The sequence below is a fragment of the Macaca nemestrina genome, chromosome 12, assembly GCF_043159975.1.
Source record: "Macaca nemestrina isolate mMacNem1 chromosome 12, mMacNem.hap1, whole genome shotgun sequence".
In the NCBI taxonomy this organism is placed as follows: Eukaryota; Metazoa; Chordata; class Mammalia; order Primates; family Cercopithecidae; genus Macaca; species Macaca nemestrina.
In genome coordinates, this window is record NC_092136.1 from 12103984 (window position 1) to 12123744 (window position 19761).

The 19761-nt window shown below is 57.4% G+C and overlaps 1 protein-coding gene across 4 annotated transcripts; it reads left to right on the top strand.

Annotated features, from left to right (window-relative positions):
- The first annotated feature begins 1150 nt into the window (after positions 1-1150).
- Positions 1151-19738, top strand: LOC105469426 (fatty acid desaturase 3). 4 transcript variants are annotated; one of them, XM_071074486.1, is made up of 12 exons: positions 1151-1513; positions 13161-13271; positions 13804-14001; positions 14467-14568; positions 14683-14805; positions 15103-15163; positions 15734-15810; positions 16322-16419; positions 16829-16925; positions 17099-17178; positions 17313-17438; positions 19399-19738. In XM_071074486.1, exons 1-12 carry the CDS (start codon positions 1166-1168, stop codon positions 19448-19450), a joined length of 1473 nt encoding a protein of 490 aa, XP_070930587.1. In that variant the 5' UTR covers positions 1151-1165; the 3' UTR covers positions 19451-19738. The 4 variants fall into 4 exon arrangements, with proteins under 4 accessions (XP_070930587.1, XP_070930588.1, XP_011718719.1 ...); XM_071074487.1 differs by having other exon boundaries at positions 13804-13917; XM_011720417.2 differs by lacking the exon at positions 1151-1513 and adding an exon at positions 1826-2203.
- Positions 19739-19761: the final 23 nt, after the last annotated feature.

The following is a 19761-nucleotide window of genomic DNA, read 5'->3' on the forward strand; positions in this document are numbered from 1 at the left end:
GCTGGGGAAAGTGGAGGTTCTAACCTATCACAACCCCCAACCACCTCACACACAGGGGCTGAGACCAGGCCAGGGCTGGCCCCGAAGAAGGAGCCCCTGGGATGGCCGCCTCTGACCACTAAGGGCTGCTGAAGGTGGGGCCAGGGCCATGCCCCCAGTGGATGGGGCTGGATTTTGGTGCAGGGGATGCATTCCTCCAAGAGTCTGCCTTCTCCATTCCTGTGCTGTGTGAACATGGCGGGGACCAGGGCCACCAGCCATGCTCTTGCACCCCCACACACATGTGCCAGGTTGGGGTTCCAGGATATGGTCAGTGGGTGCCTCAGTGGAGAGGGGTCCAGGCAGCCCCGGTGCCTGATGACATCATGCACCTTGCTGGATGTCCTGACAAGCAAAGGCAGGAGCTCCTGGTACCAGGGAGACCTCAGAGGCCCCCTCTGCCCTTCTGGGGATACTGGTCCTCTTTAGACCAAGACAAAATATTAGCTTATCAGAGAAATATACTTAGGGTTTTCTAAGTGCATTTCCCCAACCAGCCAGTCAGCTATCGCCTGTGAACTGGCCATGTAAGTCTCTGCCTCCACACCAGACCCACCGATTGACCCCCGGGGTGGTTCTGCTGGAAGCCTTTCAGGTGGTTCTGATGGAAGTCTGACGACCAGTGCTCTGGAAGTAACCTTAGCCTGATTTGAATTCCTTGTTGGTGTGAACGCTTAACTTTTAGGAACAGGTATATTTATCACAAAGAAATCCAAAGCAATAGGGGAGGTACCTATACTTTCAAAAGGACTTGAATTTATGTAAATTTAAAAAGGGGGTGGGGCTCAGGTGCAGTGGCTCATGCCTGTAATCCCAGCATTTTGGGAGGCCGAGGCGGGAGGGTCACTTGAGTCCAAGAGCTCGAGACCAGCCTGGGCAACATGACAAGACCTCATTTCTACAAAAATAAAATAACACCAAAAATTAGCCGGGTATGATGGCGCGCGCCTGTGGTCCCAGCTACTCCTGAGGCTGAGGTGAGGGTATCTCCTGAGCTCAGGATGTGGAGGCTGCAGTGAGCTGAGATCATGCCACTACACTGCAGCCTGGGCGACAGAGTGAGACCCCTGTCTCAAAACAGAGGCGTGGGGAAGCAGTAACAAGCACAGGTGTCCTCAGCCCGTGGATGGCAGCGCCCACCTCCACCCGCCAGTGCCCTCCTGCTCCCCTTCCTCCCCCCTGGCCACCCCTGGGCATTCCCAGCCCTGCAGCGCCGACGCTGGCGGGGAGGCCACCCGCCCCCAGCGGAGGGCTCCGCGATAGCTGCAGCGGCGGTGGGGGTCCCGCAGACTTTGGGGCCCATGGTTTGAAGGCTGTTCACAGGCACCCCGAGACAGCATCCCCCCCTCCGGGCGCACTGGATTTGACATTGCAGGACGCGCTGCTGGAAGCCCCCCAGGCCCCGCAGCTCACAGACCCGGACTCCGCCTCGGGTTCCCGAGGGCGCGGGGAGGCGCTGCGGGACGCCCAACAGGTGCGTGTTATGTCCCCAGGCCCCGCGCTCCGGGCGGAGTAGAGAGCTCGGGAGCCCGCAGCCCGGGGAGAGGGGGCGGGACGGTGCCCCGGGGCAGGGCTGGGTGGCGGCCACCGTCCTCCCGGGCGGGGCGGGCCGCCTCGACGCCGCCCTCCCGGGCGGCCAATGGAGGCCGAGGCCCCGCGCCTGGATTGGAGCGGGCGCGGGGGGTCAAGCCAGCCTCGGGGGCCGGGGCCTGGCCGGGGGCGGGGGGCAGGCGAGGCGAGGCGGGCGCCGTCCGCGCGGTTATAAGGCGGGGAGTTCCCTGCGCCGCGAGCCGGGAGGCGCACGCTCGCTCGTACGGCGGCCGCGGCGGCAGGGCGGGGCCGGAGCAGCGGGCGGCGGCGGAGGCGGCCCCCGGGAGCGCTCCTCGCTTCCCTCCGGGTCTCGCTCGGACCTCGGCCACCGCCTGGGACCCCCAGGACTCGTGCGTGCAGCATGGGCGGCGTCGGGGAGCCCGGTCCGCGGGAGGGATCCGCGCAGCCGGGGGCACCGCTGCCCACCTTCTGCTGGGAGCAGATCCGCGCGCACGACCAGCCCGGCGACAAGTGGCTGGTCATCGAGCGCCGCGTCTACGACATCAGCCGCTGGGCACAGCGGCACCCAGGGGGCAGCCGCCTCATCGGCCACCACGGCGCTGAGGACGCCACGGTAAGGAAGCCGTAAGGAAGCCACCCACCGGCGGGTGGAGCCTGGAGCTCGGTCGTGGGCGTGATGTCCCGCTCCACCTGTGGGGCCTTAGCATCCTCCCTCCCCTCGCTGACCTTTGACCTCCACGCCGGGACCCAGAGTTGGGGTGGACTAGCCAGGGTCAGATGTGGGGTAGGGAGGCCAGTACCCTGTGTGGAGGACCCGCAGCTGTCCATGGAGCAGGTCTGCGGGGGAGGAGGGGGCCTCAGAGGTGGGTGTGTCATGCTGCAGAGCCTGTCCTCGGTGAGGGGCTGCCCTGTTGCTCGCAGGTCCCTGTTTCAGTTCTGCGTCCCCATGCTGGGTGCTTGCTGAGTGCTAGGGGTGGGGCAGGGCAGGGTCCCCAGGGGCCGGTAAGGAGCTGCCATTAGAGGCTGGGGGCTGGGCCGGCCTGAGGTCTGTGGCTTTCCCAAGAGCTTCTGTAAAGGGCTCAGGGACAGTGACTCACCTCTTCGGGCTAGCAGCTGCACGTGGGAGGGCTTTGCCAGCCAGGCTGGGTGGGCCTCTCCGGGAAGCACAGTCACCCCAGGAACAGGCTGGCCCCTGGGGACCCCAACTTCCCAACCCCAGCCCCTGTCTAGATAGGGAGGGATGTAGCCTGGTCCCAGGGTACTGTCTGGCTGGAGTCCGGTGGTGGAGCAGCCGGACCAGCCCCTTTTCCTCAGTTCCCCACCTGGATAATAGGGGTTGGGGCCACGATGCCCTGTCCTGACCATCCAAATTTCTAGGTTGGCCACACTGAGTACCAGGAAGGTCTTCAAGACCCGAGACATGAATTCTGAATGCTGGCGCTTTGGGCAGCAGAGGAGATTCTGTCCGGTCCCAGGACTATCGGTGTCCGTCTTGCCAGGGCCACCTGCTCTCTGCTGATTGCCATCTCCAGCACATTGTACAATCTTCACTGGACTCTTTGAGGAAGAAAGCCCCTCTTTTCCCCTCCACTCCATGAGGCTGAGGAGTGAGAATAAGAATCCTCCTGAAATTCTAAAAAAAAAAAAAAAGACAGAAAGCCTTATCCCTGGGTGCTCAGGGGCCAGACGCTGGCCCGAGGGGACAGCACAGCCGTGGGATGAAGCAGCCCAGGGGCAGTGTTTGAGTGTGCAGGTGTTTGCATGTCTGGGTGAGTGTGGGGGTGTGTGCCTGCCTTTCTGCCAGGGCATGGCGAGATGAGGGGCACGGCTTCTCCCCATTGGCCTGGCTGAGCCCTGGCCTCCCTTCAAGGAGTCTTGTGGATGCCTGCTCTGGTCTGTTTTAAAAAAATATGTTTTATTTATCATTTATTATTTGTTTAAAAATAGAGACAGGGTCTCACTATGTTGCTCAGGTTGGACTCAAAGTCCTGGGTTCAAGCATTCCTCCTGCCTCAGCCTCCCAAAGTTCTGGGATTAAAGGCATGAGCAACCACTCCCGGCCTGCTCTGGTCTTTTGTAACCTGGAGGACAGTATAGATACAGAAAACTTTACTCCCCGCACCCCCCACCAACCGCTGGAGAGAGAGGAGTCTTGCTCTGTCACCCAGACTGGAGTGCAATGGCGCCATCTTGGCTCACTGCAACCTCCACCTCCCAGGTTCAAGTGATTCTCCTGCCTCAGGCTCTGAGTAGCTGGGATTACGGGCACGTGCCACCATGTCTGGCGTATTGTATTTTTAGTAGAGATGGGGTTTCACCATGTTGGCCAAGCTGGTCTTGAACTCCTGACCTCGTGATCCACCCACCTCCGCCTCCCAAAGTGCTGGGATTACAGGCGTGAGCCACCACGCCCGGCCGGGATATAGAAAGCTTTTATTTCATCACTCTTTCCTGCCTGATGCCAGGCCCATGCTGGGGTTCCTCCCAAGTGGAATTACTGACTTAACATTTAGCTTGGGATGCTGAGACTTCCATACACAGTTTTCTCATTGATTCGCAGCCAAGAATATCTGTTTTAAAAACGTCTCAGGCCGGGAGCGGTGGCTCACGCCTGTAATCCCAGCACTTTGGGAGGCTGAGGTGGGCAGATCACCTGAGGTCGGGAGTTTGAGACCAGCCTGACCAACATGGAGAAACCCTGTCTCTACTAAAAAAATACAAAATTAGCCAGGCATGGTGGCGCATGCCTGTCATCCCAGCACTTTGGGAGGCTGAGGCAGGAGAATCCCTTGAACCCAGGAGACGGAGGTTCCGGTGCGCCAAGGTCACGCCATTGCACTTGGGCAACAAGAGCGAAACTCTGTCTCAAACGAACAAACAAATAAGCAAAAAATATCTCTCTGCTCCTTGGGGCTGGGTCCCAGCTCTGCTGTTGGAGGCGCTGAGTGACCCTGAAGCAAAGCAGGCATGTCACGCCTCTGTGCCTCAGTTTACTCATCTGTAAAGTGGGGCGAGCTGGGGCAGACAGTGAGCTGGCTGAGGGCAGGATCATGTCTTCTCAAGTCCATGGCCCAGGGCTGCCATGTAGTAGTTTGTATTCGGTAAATGCTGCTGGCCCCTAAGTATGACTGTGCCCTGCAAACTGCAGTGTACGGTGACAGCCCTGCCCGGCTACCCCTTTCCTGGGTGTCCTTAGCTGGTTTCGGTCCTATCTGCAGTAGGAAGGGAACACTTTAGGCTGTCTCTTAGCTCCCTCAAGGCCCCACAGCCTGGACTAGAGTTGCCAGAAACACTTGGTCCAATCAGGACAAAGGGACTGAGGTTGCTGGGGCGGAGCAATCAGCCTTTGTCCATGACGAATCCTCAGGGCAGACCAGGGGTTGGGCCAGCCCAGTGCCCTGTGTAGTTGAGCCCAGGCCCCAGGCATCCCATCGTGGGCGGTGGCCTCAGGTGGAGGTGGGGCAGCCAGTTGCCAGGGCTGTGTTCCGGCCGTCACCTCTCACCAGCCCCGGCTGCCCATCAGCTGTTCTCATGTCCAGGCCATGAAGCCTTCCTGCCAGGAAATTCCCAGAGTTTCTATGCCATGAAGTCAGCCTGTGACCATCTTGGGACACAAGGCCGGGTGCCCTGGGGAGAGTACTCTGGGCCCTTGGCCAGGTTTGTCTGAGAGTCATAGGCAGCCTGATACTAGTGGAGCCAGCCAGGGAGATGAGGCCCAGCCGCTGCTGGCCATAAGTATACAAGGGCCATGTGCTGAGCGCCTACTGTGTGCCAGGTTTTGAATTCAGTACTTGATTTATTGAAACTGTCTCTTTTAATCCTCAAAGTGCCCCTATGAGGCAGGTGCCATTTGTTGTTATTGCCACTTGACAGATGAGAAAACAAAGGCTCAGAGAGGCAGAGCGGCTTGAAATTCAGTGATTGGTCCGGGATTTGAATCCACAGCCATGTTCTTAAGTGCATGCTATGCTGCCACCTAGCCTGTTTATTTCCAGCACTCATTCGTTCTTCAATGATTGACTCATTAAATCCATCAGTGAGCATCTTATCTGTGTCACGTACAGTTCTCACCTCTGAAGCTGTGAGCAAAACTTCTACAGCGAATGAGTTCACAGCAGAGGGATCAGCTAGAGCAAAGGCTCAGAGGTGGGACCGTGTGTCCTGTGTTCCAGGAATACAGTGTGGCTGCAGCAGAGAGCAGTGGAGAGAGAGCCTGGCAGTGAGGTCTAGAGGCAGCCGGGCTGGCTCATGCTGGATGTTTGTGTCCTCGGAAGGACTTTGGCTTTATTCTAAAGAGGATGGGGAGCCTCAGAGAGCAGAGCAGGGAAGCCTGGGGAGTCTGATGGACATTTAAAAGGATCCTTAATGGAGAGAGCGAAGGCAGAGCCTTCCAGAAGGGCAAGAGAAGGGAGGATGGAGACCTGCCCTCCCCCAGGGGAGACCACTTAGAAGAGGTAGAGTGTGGCCAGGGCAGAGAGCAGGAGAGGCTGTGGACACAGGCACACTGGTCCAGTGCGAGCCATTAGACATTAGATTTAGCTGCATGTTGTCTTTAGAGAGGGAGCCAGCCTGGCCTCGCTCTATGATCTTGGACACATCCTTTCACTTCTGTTTCTCAGTTTCCCCATTAGTGTGATGAGGATGAGAATGCTTGTGTCCTGGGCACACTGTGAGGGTGGTGCTGGGCACCTGGGTGCCTGGTTACCATGGGCAACAAAGCTGTATTCATGGGTGTGGTGAACGCATTGCCCACAGCTCCTCAGGGCAGATGGGTTTCCCAGCAGCCCCTGGTGCCCTTTCGGCTGAAGCCCTAACTGGGAAAATCCAAGTTCCAGCAGACCCCTGAGCCCTCTGCCTTCGGGCCCTCCTTCTAGGCGGTCCTCTGAGCCTGGCCTGAGCTGGAGGAGGTAGTGGCCAGTGCTGCGCCGGAGGCTGCATCGTAGCAATTGCAGCCAACAGTTATTGACTAGGCACTGTTCTGAGGGGTTTAGATGTGGTAACTGATTGAATTTGCCTAACAACTTTATGAGGTAAGTCCTATTGTTAAGCCATTTTGTAGATGAGAAAGAGTTTGAAACTGGGTGGTGTGATGGAACCTTCTTGGGACCCTTGAAGGGTAGGGCCTTCATACTTGGGCCATGAGGGTAGGGTTTGTGTCTGGGTGGGAGCTGGGGAGGGACAGGACTAGGACCGGGCAGATTTGAGGACACGGGAGTTGAGGGGGGTGGCTCCAGAGCCACTCCACTCCCTCCTACCACACTGACTGCCTTGAAAGTCCCCTAATGGCCACTCCCATGAAGTGGGACTGCTCTGGGCCTCTCGCAGGCATTTTCTGCAAGGCCACCGCCCACCCAGGCCCCTTCCCCAGAGGAGTTGCAGTGCCCTGCCCCTTCCTTGTGGAAGAGTTGGCGTCAGCAGGATACTGCCCCTGGGCGTCCCTCTCGGTCTCTTCCTGCGGGTTTCTGATGAAACAGCCAGGCTCCAGTAGTGGAGCCAGAGGTCAGTGGTGGAGAGAGGACCAGGAGCCAGAGGGTATAGCTGCTTTGGGGCTACTGTGGGGTCAGGGACACCTGTGAGGCCAAACATCCTGGCTGCAAAAGACTTCACATATATGCCCACCCCTCGCCAGGACATTGAGGGGTGCTGGGGGACAGGGATGGCTTCTTGGGGACGTCTGCTTTCGAGTTGGGCTCTGCTACACAGGCCAAATTTGGGTGTCCCATGTTTAGAGCTGTGTTTCTTTTGGACCTCTTTGGGCCTCAGTTTCCTCATCTGTAAAATGGGATATTGATAGTGCTTATGGAGCATGGTGTGCTGGGCATGCTCCTGCTCTACCCACCCACCTGGGAGAGGAGAGAGGCAGGAATGTCCTGGGGGTATCCTTTGAGGCATAGCCCTGTCACCCCAACCTCCTACAAAGGCATGAGAAGGCAGGAAGGACAGACCCCGACCACCTGAGCCCTCAGCAGCCCTGCCACACTCCCTGCTTCACCCCCTTCCTGACTGATCTGGAACATTCTGGATTCTTCTAGGGAGTGACCAAAAATCCCTCCCTGCCCTGCTGTGTCTCTGGGGTGGAAGGAGGCTCCCAGCCCCTGCTCTATCCCAGCCTCAGGCTTGGCCAGGACTTAACAGGCAGGCAGAGAAGCAGCTTCTCCACTCTCTTCCCCGACACCTACAGGCCCCTCCTGCAGGCACTTACCTCTAAGTGGACTCTCAGGAGGAGGCGCATCAGGGCTGCAGGGCTAGGAAAGAGCTGGGCTATGGAGCTCTTGCCAACCACCAGGCCCCTTCTAAGTGCTTTAGTGCCACCGACTCCATCCTCCCAGCAGCCTTGTGAGATGGGGATTTGTGGTTCTCAGTTTACTGATGAGAAATACTGATGAGAGAGGGGTGTGGTCTTGTCTGGGGCTCCCTAGCTCCTGGGTAGCAGCTCAGGTTCCATCCTGGGCAGGCCGGCTCTGGGATCCCTCCCCTTACCAGCTGCTGTGTGGGCTTCATGGTGGGGCTGGGGCAGGGCATGAGCTCTTGGGACCAACTGAGCCACTCTAGGCTTCCAGGGACTAAGGCCAGGCCGAGCTGTCTCTGTGTCCTGAAGGAGCATGAACATCACAGAAGATAGGCCTGGGTTCGAATCCCAGCTCTGCCACTACTAACTGTGACCTGGGCAGGTGTCCCTTCCCGCTGAGCCTTCATTTCCTCACCAGCAAAATGGTTCGTGCCCCTGCTTTGGGGGCTGTGGAGGGTTGGCTCTTGTTTACTTGTTCGTACCTGCTGTTGAGCAGCTGCTCTGTGCCGGCCTCAGAGGATGCTGCTGTGAACAGAGCCGGTCGCTGCCTGCGGGAGTTTGTGTTTAGGGGTGCCGTGTTGATTCCAGCGCTTTCACCCAGCTCTGCTTCGGTACCCAGTGAAAGACCTCGAGTTCCGCTTTCCCCTCACTTGGGTGTGTGTGGGGGTTGGGGGGACAGGGCTTGGTGCACATACCCCTGGGTGGATGTTCCTGGGTGCACTTAGGGTGGGTGAGGGTGGGACCTCCCACAATTCCCTGAGGCTCCATTGATGAGGCCCAAGAACCAACCACCCTCCTGCGCCCGCAGCCCACGCTCCCAGCAGCTGGCCCTTGGCTTCTTGAGATAGTGACTGGCCTCATGGCAAGGACCCCCGCACCCCACCTAGGAAAACTGCTGCCTCCCCCTCTGGTCCAGGAGTGGCCACAAGCACAGTTTTTCATTTTTTTCACTTTAAGTTCTAGAATACATGTGCAGAATGTGCAGGTCTGTTCCATAGGTATACATGTGCCATGGTGGTTGGCTGCACCTGTCAACCCGTCATCTAGGTTTTAAGCTCCACATGCATTAGGCATTTGTCCTAATGTTCTCCCTTCCCTTGTCCCTCAACCCCCCAACAGGCCCCGGTGTGTGATGTTCCCCTCCCTGTGTCCATGTGTTCTCATTATTCAGCTCCCACTTATGAGTGAGAAGAGACCTGGGCTCTGATCTAACCTCAGTCAAATGGAACTGTGTGACCTTGAAGAAGTAGCTTAACCTCTCTAAGTCTTAGTTTCTGCATGGCCCCCCCACCCATCCTTAAGGAGAGGCCCAGAGAGGACCAGGTCACATGACCTCAGCCAGTTCCAGAAAAGGCTGTTTGCTGGTCTGTCAGGTTTCAGCCTGAGTCCAGGCCCCTGCCCTACTCGCACTCCCTGACAGCATGAGAAGCACAGCCCTGGGGTGCCCACCCAGCCCTGAGAGCCCAGCCTGCTTCTCAGGGAACTGTCACAGCCCCACCTGTCCCTCCCCCAACTGGAGCCCTGTCAATGGCTTTGGGGTTCTCTGACACAGCCTTGAGGGGGCTCATACCTCCCCTTATCATTGCAAGGGATAGATCTGGCTTGAAGACCCTTGGGTGGGCTTGGCTCTGTCCTCCCTGTCAGTGCCTCGACAGGGCTGGCCTGGGTGAATCAGGACCAACGGGAAAGGAGGCGAGAAGACCAGTCTGGACCCAAGATCCTCAGCTCAAGAAGGTGTCCCCAGAACTGACACGGGATGAGAGAGGGAAGGGCTGGGAAGGAGGAGATTCTGGGGCCGCAGCCACAGCTAGCATGTTGTACCGGGTGCGTCTGTGCTTGCCGGCTGCATCTTTGCGTACCTTGTGTGCAAGGCTGTGTTTGGCTGAGTGTTCATGTGGGCCGTGATTGTGGGCATGTTTCTGAGTGATGCCTGCTGGGGTGGGCTGGTGGGTGTGTCTGCATGTGTGTGTGCGTCTGGGGAGTCGCAAAGGAGAGAGAGAGACCCGGCATCACGCCGGCTCAGCCTGAAAAAGATAGGACATCCTGGCATGTGCTGCAACATGGATGGACCGTAAGGACACTGTGCTGAGTGAAACAAACCAGAGGCAAAGGGACAAATGTGATTTCTCCCAGATGAGGTTCCTGGAGGAGGCAGATCTGTATGGACAGAAGTTAGCATGGTGGTTGCCAGGGGCAGGGGGAGGAGAGAATGGAGAATTGGTATTTAATGGGGACCGAGTTTCAGTTGCGGAAGGTGAAAAGGTTCTGGAGCTGGATGATGGTGATGGTTGGGTAACACTGTGCATGCACTTAATACCACTGAGCTGTACACCTAAGCATGCTTACAATGGTGAATTTCATGTATATTTTACTACAATTGTTTAAAAATTGGCTGGGTGTGGTGGCTTACGCCTGTAATCCCAACACTTTAGGAGGCCAAGGCAGGAGGATTGCTTGAGCTCAGGAGTTCAACACCAGCCTGGGCAATATGGTGAAACCCCGACTCTACAAAATATATAAAAATTAGCCTGGTGTGGTGGTTTGTACCTGTAATCCCACCTACTCAGTAGGCTAAGGCACAAGAATCTCTTGAACCTGAGAGGCAGAGGTTACAGTAAGCTGAGATCACGCCACTGCCCCCCAGTCTGGGCGACAGAGCAAGACTCTGTCTCAACAAATAAAAAATAAATTAAAAAATTAGAGGCTAGGTGTGGCTCACACCTGTAATCTCAGCACTTTGGGAAGCTGAGATGGGGGGGATCGCTTGAAGTCGGGTGTTTAAGACATACCTGTGCAACATAGTGAAATCCTGACTCTATAAAAAAAACTCAAAAGTTAATGAGACACGGTGGCGTGTGCCTGTAGTCCCAGCTGCTGGGGAGGCTGAGGTGGGAGGATCACTTACGACCAGGATTTCAATGCTTCAGTGAGCTATGATCGCACCACTGCACTCCAGCCTGGTGACAGAGCGAGGCCCTGTCTCAAATAAATTTTTCAGTGTTTTTGTGGGCTGGGCGTGGTGGCTCATTCCTGTAATTCCAACACTTTGGGAGGCTGAGGTGGGGTGGATTGCTTGAGCCCAGGAGTTTAAGACCAGCTGGGCAACATTGCAAACCTCATCTCTACAAAATAATTAAAAATTAGCTGGCCCCAGTGGTACGCACCTGTACCAACAACTACGGGAGAGGCTGAGGTGGGAGGATCACCTGAGCCCGGGAGGTTGAGGCTGCGGTGAGCCGTGATTGCACCACTGCACTCTAGCCTGGGCGATACAGCAAGACCCTGTCTCAAAAAAAAAAAAAAAAAAAGTCACCCAGTGGGGTCAGCAGAACCCCAAGAGTCTTCTTCCCTCCCAGCTTCCCTGTACACCAGCCCCAGCTCCGCAGGTAGCCGGGGGCCCAGACAGCTTCCTGGGGACCCCGCAGCCTTCCCTCTGCCCCTTTTTCTACGAGTTTTGCTGCCCCTGTTTCAGGATTCATGTCCAGACTGGGTGAGATCTGCACATATACAGCCCCTCCTCTGTGATGAAGGAGCCAAGTCAGCCCGGGTTATTCTAGAAGGGGCACCCTACCAGCCCCCCCAGTCCGCATGCTGCCCTGGGCCTCTAAAAGCAGGCAAGGGGACCCCTAGCAGATCATGTCGGTGTTACCTCTTAGTGGGTGCTGGAGGGAACTGAAGTGCTTTCTTCCCCCAGGGTTGTAGGAGAATGTCCTGGCAGTGACTTCAGGGCCCCGCTGTCACTTCCGTTTTAACCTACACCAGCTGGTAGGCTCATTAGCAAGAGGACAATAGGAGGCCCCTGTCCTCAGTCAGCTTTCTGCAAAAGGTGTTTCCTTTAGCAACCGGGAGGCCTCCCTTCTCCAGACCCGTGGGGACAACACCACCCAGCTGCTGGTTCTATAGTCGAGGCTGCTGTATGGCTCTGGCTAGCCCATTCAGAGAGAGACTCTGAAAGTACAAGGAAAAACATCAGTCCAAGACCTGTGAGCAATTAGTGAGCTGATTACAATACCACGACCACTGGCAGACCCGGAGGGCTACAGGCGCCCAGGTGTGAAGTTCAAGCTTGCTGAACTTCTGGGGCCATTTCCTGGCTGGTCTCTTTCCCTGGCCCTTATCTTTCTTCTGGTCTGTCTTTTCCTCTCACCCTCTTTCTTTACTCTTTCTTCCTTCTGCATTGTATTCCTTCCAGCTATTACACAGAATGGCAAGAATGTTAGCTTATTCATTTTATTTATTATTTTTTCTTTTTTGTAAAAACAGAGACAAGGTCTCACTATGTGGCCCAGGCTGGTCTTGAACTCCTAGCCTCAAGTAATTTTTGTGCCTCGGCCTCTTACAGTGCTGGGATTACAGATGTGAACCACCATGCCTGGCCCATTTTATTTACTTAAAAAAATTAGGCTGGGCACGGCGGCTCACGCCTATAATTCCAGCACTTTGGGAGGCAAAGGCGGGCAGATCACCTGAGGTCAGGAATTAAAGACCAGCTTGGCCACCTGGGGTCAGGAGTTTGAGACCAGCTACTTGGAAGGCTGAGACAGGAGAATCACTTGAACCCAGGAGGTAGAGGATGCAGTGAACTGAGATCGTGCCATTGCACGCCAGCCTGGGCAACAGAGCAAGACTCTGTCTCAAAAAAAAAAAAAAATTATATTTTCTACTCCTGCTTCCTGCTTTGTAAGTCAAATGAGTTTAACTGTTCAAGTGTCTTCCTTGCAAACCCCCAAGGACTCAATGTGTGTGGCCCTTGACTGATCCCCCCACCCCATGACCCAGTGATCCTCAAGTTTTCCCACGTACCCTTCACCCACTGCTTATGTTTGTAAAAACGGGGTGAATCAAATGTTTGTGACCGAGATCTTATTCTACATGCAGTGGAAACATGTATGACTTACAGAAAGCTTTTTGAAAAAGTAGAACCTTTCTTCGTGGTTCAAGAAATCGGAGTCTTCCAGGGAGGTCTTTCTGTAAATCCAGAGCTGTAGATGTTTGACCATGTTCAGAGAGGGGCCCTTGTGCTGGGTAAAGCAGATGGAGCACAGCAGGCAATGGGTGAAAAGCAGGACAACCTGGGGCCCTGGGAGGACCAGGGAGGGCCCATGGGCAAGGCGGACCCACTGGGTCCCATGTCTTTGACTATTCATCAGCCGGCTGACTTTCTGTCCACCTGTCATCTGCTCTGCCCATCCATCCATGGTCCTTCCGCCCGTCTCTGCTGGCTGCTACTGTGCTACTCAGCTGTGTCTGTCTGTCTGCCTGACTGTCTGCTCTCCTTCAGGATGCCTTCCGTGCCTTCCATCAAGATCTCAATTTCGTGCGCAAGTTCCTACAGCCCCTGTTGATTGGAGAGCTGGCACCAGAGGAACCCAGCCAGGATGGACCCCTGAATGTGAGCAGGGCCCTAGAGGAGCCTCAGCCTCTGAGGGAGGGGGATGGCTGGAGGGCTGGGAGATATTGTCACATGGCCAGGAGCAGCTCCCTCGGCATTCGCCCAAGGGGATGCAGGGTCAGGGCTGGGCCTCCCCTCCCCTCCCAGGGGGCAGGCAGTTGAAAGTGAAGCTGTAGGGATGCCCTGAGAAGTCCAGGGCTTCAGATCTGGTTTAGCCAGGCACACATTTGGATCCCGAGGCAAGCTGCCTCCCTCTTGTCACCTAGCATCCCCATCTACAAGGAGGATTTTAATGAGCTGGTTTCCCTCCTGGCTCTAGCGTCTTACCCACCCCATACCTTCTGGGGGGGGAGAGGCGGCTTCGCCACCAGCCAGTGCTCCAGCTCACACCCCGGGCTGGGTACTTTCAACACTTCATTCCCCTTTGCCCACACCCCTTGGGCCTGGTGCTGGGAGGAGTGACTGAGGCTCCAGGAGAATGGGGGTGGGGAGGAATTTCTTCCTTGGCTGATCGACCCTTCTGCTATGGCAGGCACAGCTGGTCGAGGACTTCCGAGCCCTGCACCAGGCAGCCGAGGACATGAAGCTGTTTGATGCCAGTCCCACCTTCTTTGCTTTCCTACTGGGCCACATCCTGGCCATGGAGGTGCTGGCCTGGCTCCTCATCTACCTCCTGGGTCCTGGCTGGGTGCCCAGTGCCCTGGCCGCCTTCATCCTGGCCATCTCCCAGGTGACCCCGGCTCTGTGTTGCAGCCACCCTAACTGCCCAACAGACGTGGGCCCCCATGCACGCGGGCATTGTGAACATATTTGCTAAATGAACGAATGAACCTATGAAAGGATGAATGGATGAATAAACGGATGAATGAGTGAACAGCCTGAAGGCCCATCACGCGTGTCTGTGGGTCAAGCTGCGTTCCAGATGAGCCGAGAAGTTCCTTCTTTAACAAATCCTGATCAAGCACAGGGCCACTGAGCCACAGGCTGCTGCCCTGCAGCTTCGTGACACTTACAAGCCCCCTCCACTTCCCTGGGACTCAGTTCTCACCTGTAAAAAGAGAACACTGGCCCACAAGGATCTTGAAATGGAGCATTAGCACAGGGGTACCCTGCAAGCTGAAGGGATTCGCTGGGGCCCCAGGCCCTGGTGGGCTCCGTCCTTCCCAGCAGCTTCTGACCCTGCCTCTCTCCCCAGGCTCAGTCCTGGTGTCTGCAACATGATCTGGGCCATGCCTCCATCTTCAAGAAGTCCCGGTGGAACCATGTGGCCCAGAAGTTCGTGATGGGGCAGCTAAAGGTGAGGGTGGGGTGGGTGGGCAGCCAGGTGCTGAGTGGCGCTGGGTCTGCCCAAGTGTGTGGGCACAGAGTGGGGGGCACAGCCTGCTCCTGAGAGCCCCCTCCTCCTCCACAGGGTTTCTCCGCCCACTGGTGGAACTTCCGCCACTTCCAGCACCACGCCAAGCCCAACATCTTCCACAAAGACCCAGATGTGACGGTGGCGCCCGTCTTCCTACTGGGGGAGTCATCCGTCGAGGTGGGTGGGGAGGGATGTGGACACCCTCTGGCTGGGCCTGCAGCTGAGGGGGAACTGATGCACTGGGTCCCCACTCTGCCCCTGACCTAGCCCCTGATCTAGCCTCCACTCTGGCTGAACCAACCCCTGCCCCCACGTCTTTCCTTCCCACCTGCCGTAGCTGCTGGGGACGACCAGCCCAGTTGTTAGAATCTAGAATTGCCTTTGACCCTTGGCCCCAGCCAGCCCCGTGACCTTGCCCAGGAGAAGGAGGTGGCCTGGAGAGCTGCTGTCTCCAGCCACTGCCTGTCTCCACAGTACGGCAAGAAGAAACGCAGATACCTACCCTACAACCAGCAGCATCTGTACTTCTTCCTGAGTGAGTGTCCATCTGTCCTTCTGGGATGGGGGAGTGCCTGGGCCTGCACTGTCCTCCCTGCTGTCCTGGACCACTCCCCGCCACTTCCTGGGGCAGGGGCATGCCTGTCAAGTCTCCCTTGTCATGGCACCCTCCCAGCCTCTGCAGCCTGTACACACTCTCCCAGCACCATGCCTTTGCCCCAGCTGTCTCCCGTGCCTGGGACACCTTGCAGCCACGGGCCATCACAGCCCTGCTGGGAGCTTCCCCAAGCCCCACGAAGAATTTCTTCCTGCCCTCACACTAGAGTGGTCTGGAGCCCTAGAGTCTTTGGGCAGTTGTTGGGGTGGACAGAGCGAGGACTCAAGGCTGGCCCTGACCTGCGGTGAAGGGTGGTGGGAGGTGGTGGGGTAAGGGCAGCCTGAGGAGGCTTAGACACAGGGTTGGGAGTGATAGGGGTCATTCTAGCTGGACGTGACCAGCACCAACATCCCAGGGACATTCCTGGAGTAACAGAGCCCCTCACTCTGCGGCCCACCCACCTGGGCAGTCCAGCCCCACTCCTGAGCGCTCTCGTGCCTCTTCCTGCAGTCGGCCCGCCGCTGCTCACCCTGGTGAACTTTGAAGTGGAAAATCTGGCGTACATGCTGGTGTGCATGCAGTGGGCGGTGAGTGGGGTTGCCCAGGACCCCGGGCATACGGCTGCCGTGGCAGGAGGTGGTGCCTCGGGGGACAGTACCTGCCCATGAAGGCAAACAGGGTGCACATGTGCGTGCAACAGTGGGGCTCACATGTGTGCGCGCAGCAGGAGAGCGAGTGTGCCCGTCACCGTACGTGTGTGTGGGGGTTGAGGAATGGGGGGTGTGTGGGTCTCTCTCGGTGAGGGTGTCTTCCCAGGAGGAATTGCTGGGCCGACTCTGCCAGGCATCTGTGTCCCTGGCAGGGTCTTCCCCAACACACCCTGCGTGACACCTTTGTCACTAAAGTCAGCCTCGTGAGCTGGCAGGGAAAGGACCCTGTTCCTTAACTGAGAAAACCAGAGGGGGTGGTGGCCTGTCCTGGGCTCTGAGGCAAATCAGGCAGAAGGGTTGGATGCTGAGGTCCCCCTCCCACCCACCAGGCCTCCAGACCTCGCGGCGCCTGGAGACCTCTCGGTATTGCCTCTGCCCTCCTCTGCAGGATTTGCTCTGGGCCGCCAGCTTCTATGCCCGCTTCTTCTTATCCTACCTCCCCTTCTACGGTGTCCCTGGGGTGCTGCTCTTCTTTGTTGCTGTCAGGTATGGCAGGGGGTGGCGAGGTCACACACAGGCAACAGGTGACCCCACTGCACCCCCCAACCAGAGCTCCCCTTTCCCGGTCTGCAGAATGGGGCCAGTGGCACTGCCTCCCTGGCTTGCTGGCGGAATCACGTGAACACAAGCGTGACAGGAGCCCAGGGTCAGTGGGTTTAGGGAGCGTGGCCTGGCTTGTAAGTGGCCCCGTGGGGGTCAGAGCTGCTCTGGGCTCAGCCTCACAGTGGACACTGCTCCATTCAGATTCTTTAAACACTGGCAAGGGGGCGGTGACCACACTCCTATTGTACAGATAAGGAAGTCGAGGCCACTTGGAGACAGCTGCCCTCCAGCCTCCACTCAGGGTGCCTAAGTGGTGAGCTGGACCTAGGGCAGTGCCCGAGCCTCCCCACAGGGTCCTGGAGAGCCACTGGTTCGTGTGGATCACACAGATGAACCACATCCCCAAGGAGATCGGCCATGAGAAGCACCGGGACTGGGCCAGCTCTCAGGTGGGCAGCAGGGGTGGGGCTGGGTGAGGCCCGTCCTGGGTGGGGTAGGGGATCCCTGCTAGGAGCCAACTGGCAAAGGAGGGATGAGGCCCTGACGGGGCCGCCAGGTGGAGGATGGCGGGGTCAGGGATCTGCAGCGGCTTTCTCACCTGTGCCCCGCCGGCTTCCGGCAGCTGGCAGCCACCTGCAACGTGGAGCCCTCACTTTTCACCAACTGGTTCAGCGGGCACCTCAACTTCCAGATCGAGCACCAGTGAGTGTGGGTGCTGGGGGCCAGTGGGAGGTGGGGAGTGGGTCCTGGGAGGGGTCCTGGGAGGGGACCCGTGGGTGGGGCCTGTCTCTGGAAGCCTCCCACTTCAGGTGCCAGCACACGCTCCCCACCCCCAGCCTCTTCCCCAGGATGCCGAGACACAACTACAGCCGGGTGGCCCCACTGGTCAAGTCACTGTGTGCCAAGCACGGCCTCAGCTACGAAGTGAAGCCCTTCCTCACTGCGCTGGTGGACATCGTCAGGTGAGGCCGCAGCCTGGCCCCTCTGCTCTGGTGGCTTCCCCAGGGCCTATGCCTGCCCTTGTCCAGGTCAGCCTCCTGCTGAGCCCCCGGGGCCCCTGAGCCTTTCTGTCCGTGTCCCATGCCCTTCCTCCCTTCCCCAGCCTTCATGCACACAGCAAGAATTTCTGGAACACCTGCTGCAGACTCACAAACACAGCAGCGCCTGCGGTGAGCAGGTCTCTGCAAACCTGCCTCCAAAGGCTGAGGGAAAGAAGCTAACAGATCCAGTTTCTCAGAAAGAAACACTTAATAGGGACTTATAAACAGAAGCCATGTCTCAGGGCCGGGCGCGGTGGCTCATGCCTGTAATTCCAGTACTTGGGGAGGCTGAGGTGGGCGGATCACTTGAGGTCAGGAGTTTGAGACCAGCCTGGCCAACGTGGTGAAACCCCGTCTCTACTAAAAAAAATACAAAAATTAGCTGGGTGTGGTGGCGGGCACCTTTAATCCCAGCTACTTGGGAGGCTGAGGGAGGAGAATCATTTGAAACCACAAAGCGGAGGTTGTAATGAACTGAGATTACGCCACTGCCCTCCAGCCTGGGCGACAGAGCAAGACTCTGTCAAAAACAAACAAAAAACCGTATCTCAGGCAGCCAAGAGTTGGTACCTCCCCTCACATGCCCTCCAAAAAGAACCCTCTGTATAGCAAGCTTTTAGGGTGAGCCCCATGCAGGTGGTTCTTATGAACCTGGTGATCACTGGAGACAAGCGTCTACAGGAGGAGGTATCTATGCCATGAGCTTGGCATTCTGGGTCAAGCATTGGTTATCAGATTTGCTTGAAGATGGCATTGCCCTTGCCATTCGACAGGCTGTTTTCCTACAATCGGAGCAAAACAGGCTCCAGGGAGCTTCCTGCCCTCTTGGAGCTGATGTTCCTTCTAGCAGAGGAAAAGGCAAGCAGTTAAAATAACAAATAAGTACATTACAGGAGATGGGCAAAAGAACAATGAAGAACCCCTCAGGGTGGAGACAGGGGAGGGGAGGGGGCGGCCAGGCAGGGGCTGCCGTTTTTAATAATGTGGTAGGGTGGGCGGTATTGACAGGCTGACCTGTGAGCAGGGACAGGGAGGAGGGGAGAGGCCTCGACGAGGGACGTTTAGGCAGAAAGCAGAAAGTGCTTGGCCTCGAATGCCAAGCTCATGGCATGGATAACCGAGGCGGGCATGCAGGCGCTCAGGGAAGGGACACGCCCGGCTTGCATCTTGGAAAGCTGCCCCTACTGGGAATGACTGATGGGCGGGAGTCGAAGTGGAAAAGTAGAGCAAAGGACACTGCAGCCATGCAGGCGAGGGGTGATGGGGCTCAGCCCTTGCGGTCACCTTGGAGGTGGGGAACAGAGGCCAGATTCCAGGTCTTTGCACACGCTGTTCCCCTTACTTGGGTGCCCTTCCTTCCTATGCTGGGATTCAGACGCCCACTTCTCCTTCATGATCCCTCCCAGCCTGATGCTGTGAGCCCCTGCCATTTGGCACAGCCCTTTAGAGCGCCTGGCACAGGGCTTCCTAGCAGGTTGTTGACATTTCTGGCTCCACCGCCTAATATCAGGCCCAAGATGGGGTGAGCAGGTTCCACATCCTCTCTGTCCCTGGGTTGCAGTGCCCAGCAGGAGGAGGCAATGGAGAACTCGATGCAGGAGGGACAGGCCCACCCAGGCCCATGCCTGGACTTGGCCTTGGCTGCCCTCCAGCTCCCCTACCCCACACCCCTCACCCCAGTCTAGATTCCATTCCAGAGAATGAGCATTCAGCTGTTCTCCCAACCCACCCTCCGGGCCCACATCACTGCCTGCCCCCAGGGAAGGGAACCCACAGGGAATGGGGATATCTCCGCTCACACTTATCATGGGGGATACAGGGGTGTTAGGATCTTGCAACTGAGATCCGAACACCCACCGCCACTGCCACCCCCACCTCCCAGATCCCTGAAGAAGTCTGGTGACATCTGGCTGGATGCCTACCTCCATCAGTGAAGGCAACACCCAGGCGGGCAGAGAAGGGCTCAGGGCACCAGCAACCAAGCCAGCCCCTGGTGGGACCGACACCCCCACCCCTCCACTGGCCAGCCTGGCAGTGCCCTGCCTGCCCTCCTGGTACTGTGATCTTCCCCTCAGCCCCCTCACATGTGTATTCAGCAGCCCTACGGCCTTGGCTCTGAGCCTGATGGGACAGGGGTAGAGGGAAGGTGAGCGTAGCACATTTTCCTAGAGCAAGAATTGGGGGAAAGCTGTTATTTTTATATTAAAATGCATTCAGATGTATTATGGAGTGGAGTGGTGAATTT

Bases quoted from the DNA above. Each gene is read 5' to 3' on its own strand.
- LOC105469426 (XM_071074486.1), top strand. From the start codon at position 1,166: ATGGCAGCGCCCACCTCCACCCGCCAGTGCCCTCCTGCTCCCCTTCCT. The intron at 1,514-13,160 runs GTGCGTGTTATG...GCTCTCCTTCAG, and splicing joins CGCTGCGGGACGCCCAACAG to GATGCCTTCCGTGCCTTCCA. The intron at 17,179-17,312 runs GTGAGTGTGGGT...CCCCACCCCCAG, and splicing joins AACTTCCAGATCGAGCACCA to CCTCTTCCCCAGGATGCCGA.